At 42.9% G+C, this 15,521-nt stretch overlaps 1 protein-coding gene across 7 annotated transcripts in view; it reads left to right on the top strand.

Annotated features, from left to right (window-relative positions):
- TUB (TUB bipartite transcription factor) overlaps window positions 1–15,521 on the top strand; it is a 76,862-nt gene that overhangs the window by 23,209 nt on the left and 38,132 nt on the right. For 6 of the 7 annotated variants that reach the window (XM_062619852.1, XM_062619853.1, XM_062619849.1 and 3 more), the window contains exons 2-3: window positions 13,359–13,410; window positions 14,802–14,964. In XM_062619852.1, the coding sequence (XP_062475836.1) occupies window positions 13,359–13,410; window positions 14,802–14,964 (215 nt within the window). Of the gene's footprint in view, window positions 1–11,175; window positions 11,199–13,358; window positions 13,411–14,801; window positions 14,965–15,521 lie in introns of those variants that run through there. The other variant, XM_062619851.1, reaches the window with a different exon arrangement.

Below are 15,521 nucleotides of genomic sequence, written 5' to 3'. Positions count from 1 at the left end.
CAGAATCTGATCAGGAGTCATCATCACATGACGAAGAAGAAGAAGAAGAGGTAACTTCTCGACCTCGGACCTCAACCGAGCTGCGGAATATGCGAAAAGATTTTACCCGTCAACCAGGGGAGCACATCATCACCTGGTTACTCCGATGCTGGGACAATGGGGCTGATGGTCACGAACTAGAAGGTACAGAAGCCAAGCAGCTGGGATCACTTGCTAGAGAAGGGGGAATTGACAAAGCAATTGCAAGAGAGAAAAAGTCCCTCAGCCTTTGGAGGAGGCTCTTGGCAGCTGTGAAAGAAAGGTTTCCGTACAAGGACGATGTTACGAGTCGTTCGGCCAAGTGGAATACTATAGACAAAGGCATCCAGTCTCTGAGGGAATCGGCCATCGTAGAGATGATCTATCACATCAAGCCGAATAACGGGGATACACCTATAGATCCAGATGAAGTTGAATGTACACGACCCATGTGGCGAAAACTTACACGGAATGCACCATCATCATATGCCCATTCATTGGCAACAGTAACCTGGAATGACATAGTACCACTAACAGTGGATGAAATGGTTCATAAACTCCGAGAGTTCGAAGACAATCTCACCCCTTCCATCATCTCAGCTGTGAAAAAACTGTCCCAGGACATCGAACAATTGAAGGACAATCTATCTGATTTATCCGGCTCCTCACGTGTACCAACACACGTCTCAGCTATTAACAAAAGGCGTCCTATTGTTCAAGAGAGGAGATACAGGAGGTATACGCCACGGGGTACCCTATGGTTTTACCTGCTGGATCACGGAGAAGACATGACAAAGTGGGATGGAAAACCTACTTCAGCTTTGGAGGAACGGGTGAGTGAACTGAAGAGGGGAGCAAGGGCCAAGACTGATCGTCCCATGAGAGCTACGGCTTCAGTCTCTGGTGATCAGTTTCCCAGATGGAGTGGAAGAGCTGATTTCACTCCAGCTCCTGTGATAAAGAAGAATAATCCCTTTCAACACGACTTAAGTGTCCAATGCTGTGACGACTGTTAGAGGGGCCCTGCCTCCAGCCAGGTGGAGGTAGGGGACAATCGGATTTACTGGACTGTGTGGATCAGATGGCCTGGCACATCAGTCCCACAGAAGTATAAGGCTCTAGTAGATACCGGTGCACAGTGTACCCTGATGCCATCAAGCTGTCAAGGGGTGGAACCCATCTATATTTCTGGAGTAACAGGAGGATCCCAAGAGTTGACTGTGCTGGAGGCTGAAATCAGCCTGACTGGGAGGGAATGGCAAAAGCACCCTATTGTGACTGGTCCAGAGGCTCCATGCATTCTCGGCATAGACTACCTCAAGAGAGGGTACTTCAAAGACCCAAAAGGGTACCGGTGGGCTTTTGGTATTGCTGCTTTGGAGACTGAGGAAATTGAGCAGCTGTCCACCTTGCCTGGTCTCTCAGAAGATCCCTCTGCTGTGGGGTTGCTGAAAGTTGAAGAACAACAAGTGCCAATTGCGACCACAACAGTGCACCGGCGGCAATATCGCACCAACCGAGACTCCCTGATTCCCATCCATCAGCTGATCCGTAGACTGGAGAGTCAGGGGGTGATCAGCAGGACCCGCTCACCCTTCAATAGCCCCATATGGCCAGTGCGAAAGTCTAATGGAGAATGGAGACTAACAGTAGACTATCGTGGCCTGAATGAAGTCACACCACCATTGAGTGCTGCCGTACCGGACATGCTAGAACTTCAGTATGAACTAGAGTCAAAGGCAGCCAAGTGGTATGCCACGATTGATATTGCCAATGCATTTTTCTCAATCCCTTTGGCAGCAGAGTGCAGGCCACAGTTTGCTTTTACTTGGAGGGGTGTCCAGTTCACTTGGAACCGACTGCCCCAGGGGTGGAAACACAGCCCTACCATCTGCCATGGACTGATCCAGACTGCACTGGAACAGGGGCAAGCTCCAGAACACCTGCAATACATTGATGACATTATTGTGTGGGGCGATACAGCGGAAGAAGTCTTTGAGAAAGGGAGGAAAATAATCCAAATCCTGCTGAAAGCCGGTTTTGCCATAAAACGGAGTAAGGTCAAGGGACCTGCACAGGAGATTCAATTTTTGGGAATAAAATGGCAAGATGGACGTAGACAGATCCCCACAGATGTGATCAACAAGATAACAGCAATGTCTCCGCCAACTAATAAGAAAGAAACGCAAGCTTTCTTGGGTGCAGTGGGGTTCTGGAGAATGCACATCCCAAATTACAGTTCGATTGTAAGCCCTCTCTATCATGTGACCCGGAAGAAGAATGATTTTAAATGGGGCCCTGAGCAGCAACAAGCCTTTGAGCAAATTAAACGCGAGATAGTTCATGCAGTAGCCCTTGGACCAGTCCGGACCGGACCAGATGTAAAAAATGTACTGTACACTGCAGCTGGGGAGAACGGTCCTACCTGGAGCCTCTGGCAGAAAGCTCCAGGGGAGACTCGAGGTCGACCCCTCGGCTTTTGGAGTCGGGGATATAAAGGATCTGAGGCCAGCTATACCCCAACTGAGAAAGAAATACTGGCAGCCTATGAAGGGGTTCGAGCTGCTTCGGAAGTGATTGGCACTGAAGCACAGCTCCTTCTGGCACCCCGGCTGCCCGTGCTGGGCTGGATGTTCAAAGGCAGGGTCTCCTCTACACATCATGCAACCGATGCTACATGGAGTAAATGGGCTGCACTAATTACACAACGAACTCGAATAGGAAATCCCAGTCGTCCAGGCATTCTAGAAGTCATCATGGACTGGCCAGAGGGCAAAGATTTCGGAATGTCACCAGAGGAGGAGGTGATGCGCGCTGAAGAGGCCCCACCATATAATAAACTGTCAGAAAGTGAAAAGCAGTATGCCTTGTTTACTGATGGCTCTTGCCGTATTGTGGGAAAACATCGGAGATGGAAGGCAGCTGTATGGAGTCCTGGACGACAAGTTGCAGAAACTGCTGACGGAGAGGGTGAATCGAGTCAGTTTGCCGAGGTGAAAGCCATCCAGCTGGCCCTGGACATTGCTGAACGAGAAAAGTGGCCAGTACTTTATCTCTATACTGACTCATGGATGGTGGCAAATGCCCTGTGGGGGTGGTTGAAGCAGTGGAAGCAGAGCAACTGGCAACGCAGAGGTAAACCCATCTGGGCTGCTGCACTGTGGAAAGATATTGCTGCCAGGGTGCAGAACCTGGTGGTGAAGGTACGTCATGTAGATGCCCATGTACCCAAGAGTCGGGCCACTGAGGAACACCAGAACAACCAACAAGTGGATAAAGCGGCTAAGATTGAAGTGGCTCAGATGGACTTAGATTGGCAACGTAAAGGTGAATTATTTTTGGCCCGGTGGGCCCATGACACTTCAGGCCATCAGGGCAGAGATGCAACATATAGATGGGCCCGTGACCGAGGGGTGGACTTAACAATGGACACTATTGCCCAGGTTATTCATGAGTGTGAAACATGTGCTGCAATTAAACAAGCCAAGCGGTTAAAGCCTCTTTGGTATGGAGGACGATGGTTGAAGTATAAATATGGGGAGGCCTGGCAGATTGACTATATCACACTGCCACCAACCCGCCAAGGCAAGCGCCATGTGCTTACCATGGTGGAAGCAACCACCGGGTGGCTGGAAACATACGCCGTGCCCCATGCCACTGCCCGGAACACCATCCTGGGCCTTGAGAAACAAATTTTGTGGCGACACGGCACCCCAGAGAGAATTGAGTCAGACAATGGGACTCATTTCCGGAATAACCTTATAGATATTTGGGCCAAAGAGCATGGCATTGAGTGGGTATATCACATCCCCTACCATGCACCAGCCTCTGGGAAAATCGAACGGTACAATGGGCTGTTAAAAACTACACTGAGAGCGATGGGTGGGGGAACTTTCAAGCATTGGGATACACACTTACCAAAGGCCACCTGGTTGGTCAACACCAGAGGATCTGCCAACAGGGCTGGCCCAGCCCAGTCAGAACTGTTACATATTGTAGAGGGGGACAAAGTTCCCGTGGTGCATATGAAGAATTTGCTGGGAAAGACAGTCTGGGTAATTCCTGCTTCAGGTAAAGGCAAACCCACTCGTGGGATTGCTTTTGCTCAGGGACCTGGATATACTTGGTGGGTAATGCGGGAAGATGGGGAAGTCCGATGTATACCTCAAGGGGATTTGATTTTAGGGGAAAACAGCCAGTGAACTCAATTGTATGCTGTTGCCTGCTGTGTAATGCTTTTATAGCCCATCAACTAGATGTCTCCAGGTCACCAGCGACTGGCCCTGACTTCCCTCCAGCCATCATCCCAACAGAGAATGAACTTTGAACATCATGGACCGAATGGACTCGGCAGCATTATAGGGATTGGTCCATGCACTAAGAAAATGATTTTTCCTCTTGGTCTGTATGTATATGGATGTATATATGTGGGAGAGCGATGGTGTATTGAAAAATGTGGGATCTGAGCACGACGTGAATGGTATGGAATAAGGGGTGGATAATGTCCTGGGTTCCGCAGTAGCAGTCATGTTTTTTCCTTTGTGTTAACTGGTACAGTGCTGTGTTTTGACTTCCAGTTTGAGAACAGTGTTGGTGAAGCCGATGTTCTCGGTTGTTGCTAAGTGATGTTTACCCTGACCAAGGACTCTGTGAGGCTCATGCTCTGCCAGGGAGGAGGGGAGGCTGTGAGGAAGCAGAGACGGGGCGCCTGACCCGGGCTAGCCGGGGAGGTATTCCATACCACAGCACGTCATGCCCGGGGTGAGGGGTAACTGGGAGTGACCCGGAAGGACAGGGGTTTTCCGGGTGGAGCTCGTTTCTCTTGGCCGGTGGTATCGTATTCTCTTCCCTTGTTATTTTCCCTTATCATTGTTGTAGCTGATAGTAGCGGTGGTGATTTGTTGCTGGACTGTTTTTGTCTCAACCCGTAGGAGTTGCACTCTCTCGATCCTCCTCCCCGTTCCTCCGGGAGCGGGGAAGGGGAGAGCCCCGGTGCGGGGAGGCAGGGGGGGAAGACGGACACGGACCTCGATTGTTGTCAGCTCGGCACCACTCACTGGGAGTGAGTGAACAAGCTACCTGACTGGGTTTAAACCACGACAATGGGTGTCTTGGAAGGTTATACTGTTTGATGTAAAATAGGTCCCGTATGCTGCCAACTGGACAAAACCATGTTTTACAGACTAGGTATAAGAGAGAAAGCAGCCAGCAGTTATCTTACGCGGTTTTTCTCTTGGTTGCACTTGTTCAGTCTTTTCCACATCAGAATCACAGAGGTCTGTTCTAGGTGATGCCTTTTACCAGTGCTATAGTGGAATGGGACATTTGTCATGGTCCCCTGAGGTCCAGGCACAGAACTCTTATTCTGCACTGTATGTGTAAGCACAGTTTTCTTATCCAGACAATACTCCGCTTATTTGACTTACTGTTTGTTGTGGTCGTCTGCTTTGTACATTAATGGGTTGGTTTTGTTTGTGCATGTATTTTATGGTTTTAATGATTGAGATCAGATGATTTTTGATACTGAAAGAGAAATCAGATTGACTGTTAGGGCTGGATCTTTCCTGTGGCTGACAGCAATGTGTTTTCAATAAGCACACTTCCTGAAAGTCATGTCATTTGTCATCTGGATCCATCTGCATTGCAGGTAGTGTGTCTCCAGGTCAGCTTGTTGGTTTTGGGCTTTTTTATCTTTCCAGTTTACTCCTATTAAGGCACTTCTCATCAGTCTACTTTAAACACAATTTTAGCATAGCTCATAAATATCCAAAGGCTATTGTGTGTTTGTGCACCATCATTCATGTTTATTAAATTCGCCTCTCTCTTTTGGGACATAGATTTTGTTTCTAACATTGTGTTCAGAGTTTGTGTGTGTTGAGAGAGGGCAAGAAATAGCCCAGCCATCCACTCTTCCCTTAGGTGTTATTTTCATTACCTGCAATTTACTGCTGTGTTATCTTATTCAGCTCTGTGTAATTGCAGAGAATGAATCTGTACAAATATTAGTTCAACTGATCTTTCCAGGGCAATAGTGGCAGCCCCGTAATTCAGGTTATTTAAAATGCGTAATGTGCTTTAGGGAATAGTTTTGCTTTTTTTCCTCTCATTAGAGCTCTTCCTGGCTTCTTACCATCCTCACTAAAGCTGTCAGCCTAGACATTTCAGATTCTAAACTGTAGTTTCTTTTTCCCAGTGACTTCAGTTTTGTTCTTGGAAGGTGAGTGGCAGTTTTATGATTGAAGTCAAAACCGGATCTCATTAATACGAAGCACTATCTACAGTATCTGTAAGAGCTCCTGTTGTTTCCTTTGGCACAGAGAGTCTGTTGGACTGTTTGCTCTTTGTCAGTGCCTGGTGCTTGATCTCCCGTTCCTTCTGAAGAGGGCCTACATTTACCCTAGCCTCCCTTTTATCACTGAGGCACTTACAGAAGCTTTTTTTGTTACCCTGAACATATCTGGCCAGATTGAATTCTGTCAGGGTTTTAGCTTTTCTAATGTGATCCCTGGCTGCTTGGACAATTTCACAATATTCCTCTGTAGGCTTCCTTTTTGTGTTAGAGTTTGCCCAGGAGCTCCTTGTCCAGCAGAGCACCTCTTCTCATTGGTTCCTCTATCAGTTGGAGAAAAAAGTTACCATCAGTGCCTTCCCGAGCCTCCTGGATTGCTCGTGCCCTGATGTTGTTGTCTCTCCAACGGATACTGGGGTGTTTGAAGTTCCCATGAAAACCAGAGCTTGTGAATGTGATGCTGCTCCTATATGTCTATAGAAGGCCTCCTCCACTTGGTCTTTCTGGTTGGGTGGCCTGTAGCAGACCCCCACTGGAACGTCCCCTATCCCTGCTCTCCCTTTAATCACGACACATAAACTTTCAGTTGGCTCCTCATACATCCCCAGGCAGAGCTCCGTGCACTGCAGCTGGTCATTGACTCCAGCTGATCTCATCTGCCTTGCCTGTCCTTCCTGAAGAGCCTGTGTCCTTCCGTTCCAGCACTCCAGTCATAAGAGGAGTCAGCCTGTCACATCTCTGTGATGCTGATAAGATCACGCCTTGCAGGCATGCACACATCTCTAACTCCTTTTGTTTATTCCCTATTTGTGTACCAGGATGCTCAAAACTGGATGCAGTTGTCTACACTGGGTCTCACAAGTGTGGAGAAAAGGAAGGATGTTAATCACTTCACTTGGTGTAACGGCCATGCTCCTGTCAGAACGGTCCAGGGTGCTGTTGGCCACCTTTGCTGCTAGGGCACACTGCAGGCTCACACCCAGCTCACTGTCCACCCAGGTCTTATTTGGCCACGTGGTCCCCAGTCTGTGTTGTTCTGGAGCCTTCCTTCCCAGGTGCAGAGCTTTACATTTGTCCTTGTTGAGTACCATAAGGCTCCTTATTCTTTCAGCCTGGCAGGGTCCCAATGAACGGCAGCCTTGCAGCAGGGATAACAACTGGCCCCCCAGCCTGTCATCTCTGCAGAGGTGGTAAGCATGCACTCAGTTGTCTTCTCCAGGTCACTGATAAAATTTTTATCTCTTGCCCAGGTGCAAATGTGACTGAGGAGAATGGAAGAGAAAAACATTAACAAATAATGTTCTGCATTGACTTACTGGAGTGCTAAAAAGTTTTCTGTTGTTCTTTTCAAAATCCCCAAAACAGAACTGTTGGACAGACATAACGAGTATCATAGATCTTAATGTACACTGGAGGTTTAGATAAACCTTACTGAAGCAAATGGGATCAGCAATTCAGGAAGGACTCGATCATTTACTGATTTTTAAGGTAGTTTTCCAGGCAGGATTTGAAAAGAAAATACAACATTTGGCTCTGTAATTATTTGTGCAACTACAAATTCAGTCTCTGCTTTCAGCCGTCTGCCCTGCAAGCATTACTTTTAGAGCCATTTGGATCACTGGCACAGTGTTGGATCCTCTTCATCGTCTTATGTTTTGTCACTGACTTGGTGCTGATAATTCTGATACAAATATCAGTGTTTATATTCCTGCCTTTTCTCCCTGTCCTTTGTTTAATCTCTTTTAGGCTTTTTAAGGATCTTCAGAACATCTGGACAGGCAGGCGAAGCAATTCTGAACACTTACTGTTATTTACTGAGATTCACAGTGAAACAGTTTTATTCCTCTGAAGCTTTACATAAAGAAATGCTACCTTCATTTCTGCAGCTGTTCCTGGTGTCAATACTTCACTGCTTAGTTCAGTGGTAACTGTTAGGTGTATCAGATAGGTAATCTCTGCCATATGTGAATATGCTTCTGCTCTTGCTGCTGTTGGCAATAGAAGGGCAAACTACAGTTGAATGTCCTTGGGCTCCTTCTCAATGAAGAAGATGGCCAGGCTTTTGCTTGCTTAGATGGCCTAGGAGCAAAGTTACTAATTTTACCATAAAGATTGTAGCTGCAGCTTTTACTCTGAATCAGATGCCTGAGCAACTGCCTTGGGTCAGAAAACCTTGTTGATTCCTAGCATGAGGGGAGCCCTTGCAGTCTTTCAGAGTGATTTGTTTCATTTAAAAGTCTTTGATTACGGTGTGTGTCTGATTATAATAATGTTCTTCCAAGTGGCTTCAGGTGAACTCAGCATATGGTGTACGTGGAGGAGCAGAACTTATTTTATGTGGGGACTTGCAGGTGTAGGGCTTTGGAGATGTTGGCACTTTATAGACATTGCTGGCTTTAATGGTTAGGAATTCAGTGAATTTCACTTCTTTGAAGAACCTAACTGAGTGCTATTCCCTCTGGAGCATGACTTCAGCCTGCAGGTCCCTGACCCTGTTAATGGGCTTTAACAGTAGCATTTCATCGATGCTGCTAGAAAGCTTATTCCTAAAAGCCTAACAGTAATATTATCCAGAACAGTTGGGTTTTATGGAACTACGGAAACTTCATGGAGGTATAGAGATTATAGAGAAGTGTAATTAGGTGAATATGACAGATGGTATTCAATAAGCCAAGTGCTATCTCTTTGCAGGAATTTTGTTTCATATGTTTTTAGAGACTTCGTAATGTTCAGATTGCACATTGCACCCATTCGTGTCCTTTTGAGGCAGCCATGCTCTAAGAGATCCCACAACACAGCAGCATACCAGCTTTCTTCACAGCAAGAGTGCATGGAAAAGATCTAAGTGATCTTGAAGATTAGTCTGGTATGGTGTATTTTTTTTTTCCCTTTCTATCTGGTTTGAATTGCAGTTGACAATATGACAGAAGAAACTTAAGATGAAAATATCTCCTCTAATTTTCCATTGCTTCTGGTTTAGTGCTGCAAATGGGAGTAATATTTTCTTATCTATCTCCTTATTTTTTTATAATGTGAACTGTTTGTTTCAGGAATTTTCCCTGACGATGTATGTTCATTTTGCTTGTGCAAAGGTCCCTGATTTCACATAGAATCTATGGGTGCTGCTATTAGTAATGTGTTATTGAGAAGTGGCAGAAAGAGAAAACGCAAGGGTGAAAGTTGAGTATTATGAATTTTTGTTTGTTTGACCAGCAACCCTTCTCAGTGCAATTAGTGCTGGGCTGCAGAGATGTGATAGGTATGGTTTTGGACCTTTGTCCTGGTAAAACAGTTATTGTCATGGAAAATATTTCTTTATGAAGCAGTCTCAGGAAGAAACAAAAACATCTGCTCATTTGTCAGGCAGAAACAATAGAGCTGCTTTACTGAGTCAGAGTTTTTCTTTTTAAAAAAGTAAATCAGTGTCTACATGCAGTTCGCACACTCTAATTGGAAACATTTCTTCGTAATTCTTTTTTCTTGCAGTAGCTCACTGAAATGCAAGCAGTTTGCATATTCAGAGTGCTTACTGTGAAATGTGTTCTTGGAATTAAGGCTTTTCTGATTTTACTTGAAATCAGTCCATGTGGAATTACAGTAAAATGTAGCAAGATGTTGACTTACATATTCTTCTGCCTTCATCTCAGAAGTAAATTGTGGAGCTTCATATAATCATGAAACTTTATCCTTAAAACTTGATTGGTCTTAGGTTTTTTTCTAAATGATTTTTAAGGAATACAGATTATGAAAAGCTTAGGATACTAAAGTTCTTGCTTATATTTTTGTCTTCATTATTACATGCAGCAATATAGAAAGCCTGGTTATTTTTGTGTAAATTGAATTTAACGTTGAAACCGTCTCTACAATATGATTTTATGTCTTAAAAAGATGGTATTAAAAGCAATACTTTGGCAAAAAGGTGATTGTTCATTTGATGCATTTTCCTTTACAAAACAGGAGGCAGGAATATGTGAATCAAATGCCATGTTTAACTTTTGGAAAGAATACTATCTAAATTTAAGACTTAAGTCTCTGTATGCCTTGGTCCAGGCTGCTAATATGAATCTTTTCAGTACATAGCTATACGCTTGACTTCTTAACCCCAGCATCCAGTAAGCTCTAATGGGTAGGTTGCTAGAGTTGTGTATAGACTAGGGTCTTCCCTGCATAATTATTTGCAAAGAAATATATACAGGCTGTGATTTGTTAACTGAATTTGGATTAGACTATTACTGCAGAGCTGAAGGTGCTGTTTACAATATCATATATGGTGTAAGATTGCTTTTTGTTTTAAATGGGTCACAGCCGTAGCCAATATGCCAGGTGGATACATGATACTTGACCAAATAGGAGTAAAAATGAACCTTACTGGATCTTCAGGATACTTCAGCATGCTCAGCAGATTGCTAATATGTATGCATCCTCTTCAGTAATTCATTTTTCATGAATTTTAAAGTTACATTTCTCTATTAAGACTGACTGAGTTTCATGCTACTGCTGGGATTTTCTAGCATCGTATCAAACATGGGAAGAACTGTTGTAGCAGTTCTCTATGATACTATTTTCTGTAGTGGTCATGCCATATTAAAGCCATAGTTTTTTCACTGTGCTGGGCCTTTAGTCTCTTGACTATCCCAGTTATCTGGACCACTGAGCAACAAAAAAGTGGCTGCTTCTGAAATGGGGCAGAATAGGTTGTGTCCTCAGCATGAGCACAACTCTTCCAGAGGAGAAAGCGATTGATTTGTGTTCTTTTCAAAGAAAATGAAGGGCAAAGGCTGTCCCGCTCCTCAACTTCTGTGTTTTCCAAAGAAAGAAGAGGGTAGGTTTTCTGGATTTCAGCTCTTGGCCCCTGGAGCATGTCAGAGTGCATGGAATGACAGATGCTGTGGTAAGATCAACTGCCAAATCTTTCTGTAAGGATTTGCTGAATTGTGAGAAAAAGGGTCAGTCATGGTTACACGCACTTCAGAGTCCACTACAGACGTTTTTGAAAGCAGCAAGAGCGAGGGTCTGATGGAATTGCTACAGAAACAGAGCCTATTTTATATACATATGTATGTATTTATTGACAACCTGATGTCCCTTAATGGGCAGTGTTGGGAGTCACCCAGTCTCAGGAGACTGAAAATCTGCGAATGTGAAATATTGGTTGCTAATCAGCAACTCCAGGGTCCACTAGTCCTGTAGAAAATATTAACAAAGTGCATAGTCTCAAGCTGGAGTGCTCTACTGTTATAGCAGAGGAATAAATGGGCTAAATTGGATCCTCTTTTTATCTGGACTTGCATAAGCATTATTTAGGCATCAAGAAAGGATAGAACTGCAGGCTTTTCAGTGATATTCAGTGATCATTCTCCTGCTCCCTTGTACTGTTCAGTGTGTTATGCCATGATATGGATGGTAGGATGGTATATGCATTGCTGCCTCTGCTGTTCTTATGGCCTGTATTAGCATCATTACTTTTTTTTTTTTGCTTTTTTCAAGCATTGTCTTAAATGAGGAGGATTTTCTCAGGCTGTTAAGTCTGAAACTTTAGGCATCTTTTACACAATTGTTTGGCTAATCCATTAGGGTAGTTTTATTTTCTAGTAGTGTAGCTAATACGTATTGCAGTTGTAGTGAAGAACTACTGAAAAAAGCTGCTGACATTGTATGCCATGGAGAAATGTGTGTCTTCTTTTTATAACTTGCTTCTGTAATTCATCGAATTAGGAATGCGTGATGTAAAGAAGAACATTTTTGTGAGTGCGACGGTTCTTCCTGTAATTTTTTTTTTTTTTTTCTTTTTTCATGTGGACTATGAGTACTGCGCTGTCTCTACAAGAGACTGTGTAATTTCATACCCAAGGTACTTGTACTGCACAGCTGAATTCTGTAGAGCATCAGCCTTTTGTAACATAGAACTTGAGTGTAAATTGTGAAAAGCTAATGCTTCATTATAGTCTTAGATAATGCTGGCAGTGGAAAGGTGGCATTCTGCATGCCTTTATTAGCTGTTCTAAGTCTACAATGTTACTGTCTCCTAAAGTGTATATATTGATACATGGGAAGTAATATTTTTATTTTGCAGTGCAGTTTGGTTGGATGTAGGTCAGAATCCAGGTTTGTTTGTTCTGGAGTTTTTTCTTTCTTTATCCTTTTGATTGTTAAGAGTGTTTATAAAACAAAAAGGAGGCTAATCTTTTATAAAAATGTGTTGTAAGAGAAAATTAATTCCACATGTAAGAGGCTATTTTTTTGCTTTATAGCACTTCCTTCTTTTGTAGATGACATACTACAGTTTAAAAGATGTAATTATCTATGTGCAATATTTAACCATAATGTTCTTACACTAGAGACCTTTGTTCTCCAGAAGAATAAAGTGTGGTCAGTAGTCTGACAAAATGCTTCACAAAAATAATTTTCTGACTTCAGTGGCATTGGTTTTTAACATCTAATTAATAAAAATAATTTAATGTGCCAGAGCTAATCTCCCAACTACCAACAATAAGCAGAAAGATTATATGGCAGCGCACCAAACTGTTTGTCTTGCCAGTCTCTGAAGTTGAAGTGTATGGCAGTAAGTGTGACTTTTCAGATATTCAGGAATAAATTCTGGTTTTCAGTGTATGAAAGATTAGCCAGTTAATTTTCTTAATGTAATTTTAAATACTGCAGAGTTGCTAAGCAGCTCATTTATACTCCTCACTTCTTATATGCTTTACCTGCAAATTTTCTGTCAAACCCCATTGCTGTGTACCTCAACATTTTGCGTTAGAAGACAGTGGAGAAGAAAGCAATCTGTAGACTGTGAATCTTGTATTTATTTGTGAACTGTCTGAATACATATTTCCGTTGAAGTTTATGTAAGCCAGAGATTTTCAGTTTTCCCTGGACTGCACTTAAATTCTCTTCAGCTAATGTTTGTAGGTTAGGGCAGGCAAACTTCCCTGAAACATAGTGGGAGTTTTATATGGATAACTCCTTCAAGAGTTTGCTCCAGTGATTGCTGTTAGGTGTTATTTTGAGTGATAAATTTGTTCCAATTACGTACTCTTTGTCTTTGCAGTGTTCTGGATGATGAGGGGAGCAGCCTGCGTCAGCAGAAGCTTGACAGGCAGGTAAGATTTTGGGAGGGGGACCTTCTTGCTCTCTAGATCTTGAAGTAATGAAATCACTGACACGTGTATCTGGTAATTGATAGAAAATTGCATCCTCTGATTGGGGAATGCAGAAGAAAGGTCTGTGGAGGTTACAGCTTATTTAGACTTCTAACTTCCATTAAAATTTTTCTTATGATTGTGGTTTGAGTGATTCTCATCTCCACTGCCTTGGACTTGTTTTAAGCTGATTTACAATGTATTTGTTACTCCTTTAATGGATCAGGAAGGACAAGAGGTTCTGGCAGACATGCCGGTTCACGGCAGTTTACCACAAAGGTTTTATGTCCTTTAATTCCATGGATTTAACCCCTGTGGCTGTACACTAGTGGCACTATCGCTATGTTCACTATTTTGCTACTGTATTCCTACATGACTTGTACAAGAAAGTAATGTAGAATCTCTTCAGAATCTCTCCCACGAAATCTCAGGAAATGTTACTATCAAATTTTATTTTGATGTTTGCACTTTCCCTTTGATTTTTCTGTGGTCCTTTGTCGTGTTTTTAGTTAAACCTTGTGAGTTTAATTTTATGTTTTTCTGTGCATTTCCTTACTCATTGTTTTATCAGCTTGCATGTCTACCGGCATCTCATTTTCAAATTCAAATGCTGTCTCTTAATGCCATAATCCTGTACTAGATTCTGATCATTTTGAAGTCATGTTGAGGTGTTCCACACAACTTATGGAGCTGAAGCAGTCCATTCTTCATTCTTATTCTTCCCTAAAAGGAGATTTGTGTATCTCCTTTCTAGAAAAGAAAAGAAAAAAAAAAAAATCATTGTACAGGAGCAGGGAAATGGGAAGATAATGGATAAGTAAAATCAGCAGTTCTCTGAGGTTGTGAAAGAGGGCTTAAAAAGAGAAGTGCCATTGGATGCTGAAGGTTTTGGTTTTCAGCTGGTCTAGCTGAGAAATTAATGTGTTTAATTACAGTTTGACTTGTATAGTTGTTAAATTAGGCTCATGTCCAGCATTATCACTTGATTCTAGTTTGCAGATTTCCTGCTTTCAATTTACAGAAATTTAAATTGGTGTTTGTCTCATGCCCTTGCTTTCCCTCCCAGCCAGTACTCTCATACTGTTGTTTTCCCAAGGGTTATTTCCAAGAGGCTGTGACAGCTGGTAGACTGCTCAGAAAGATCTATTTTAATTATTTGCTGTTTTCAGCAGGTGTTTTAGCAGTGGGCTGGCTGTGGCTTTTTTGGAAAGATTTCCTAGAACCCAGTATCCCAATATCCCACTTGCCAACTGCTGCCACTGCAGAAGGTGTAAAGGTGTCCATTGTTTTTTATCATAGGTTGCTACCGTTTGGAGTCCAGTAACAGATGCTTTTCTTTGTATTTTTCTCAGCGAGCATTGCTAGAACAGAAGCAGAAAAAAAAGCGCCAGGAGCCATTAATGGTTCAGTCCAATGTGGACAGTCGCACAAGGACACGCAGAATGAAACATTCAGAAGAGCAAGCACCATTGGTTGAATCATATCTTAACAGCAACAGCAGCACCATATATCATGGTATACAAATATGATCTATTGCATGTGTATTTACTGCAAGTCATAGTATGATACTTCTATGTTACATGTATGCTAATGGGAACAACGGTGGTTTTTTTGGATTTTTTTAATAAATAATTGAAATCCTTCACTTGTGTTTTGAGATAAAAGCATCAGAACTTGCAATGCTAGCCTAGCAGGAGGGAGTGAGGTAGCTACCTGCCATTTCAGTGCTGTGGGAAGAGAGAGTGGCTTGTCCCTTCTACCATATATATTTAGGTGTCTTCAGCCTTGATTCCTACAGAAGTAATGCTTATGCTGTTCCATTCTACATTTTCTTCTATATGTAATTTTGCTTAAGCCTGACAGTGTTAATGATAAATTGGAAACATGTTAACTAATTTCAGCTTAGTTTGAATATAATCAGTTCAAAGATACTGTGTTTCTGCAAGGATCCTTAAAATTAGTAAGCAGGTAGAGAACAACATTTCAAGCTTGTACAATGTGGTCTGTGCTTTTTTATTGAAGATTACAGAATCCAGAAGGGGTAGAGATGCTTCAGGTATCATAGACATAGG

The sequence above is a fragment of the Pezoporus occidentalis genome, unplaced genomic scaffold (genome assembly GCF_034315485.1).
Source record: "Pezoporus occidentalis ecotype Australia unplaced genomic scaffold, CSIRO_AGI_Poc_V1 ctg214, whole genome shotgun sequence".
NCBI classification, from domain to species: Eukaryota; Metazoa; Chordata; class Aves; order Psittaciformes; family Psittacidae; genus Pezoporus; species Pezoporus occidentalis.
Note: the sequence above shows the minus strand (reverse complement) of the source record. Positions and strands in the feature narration are given on the sequence as shown.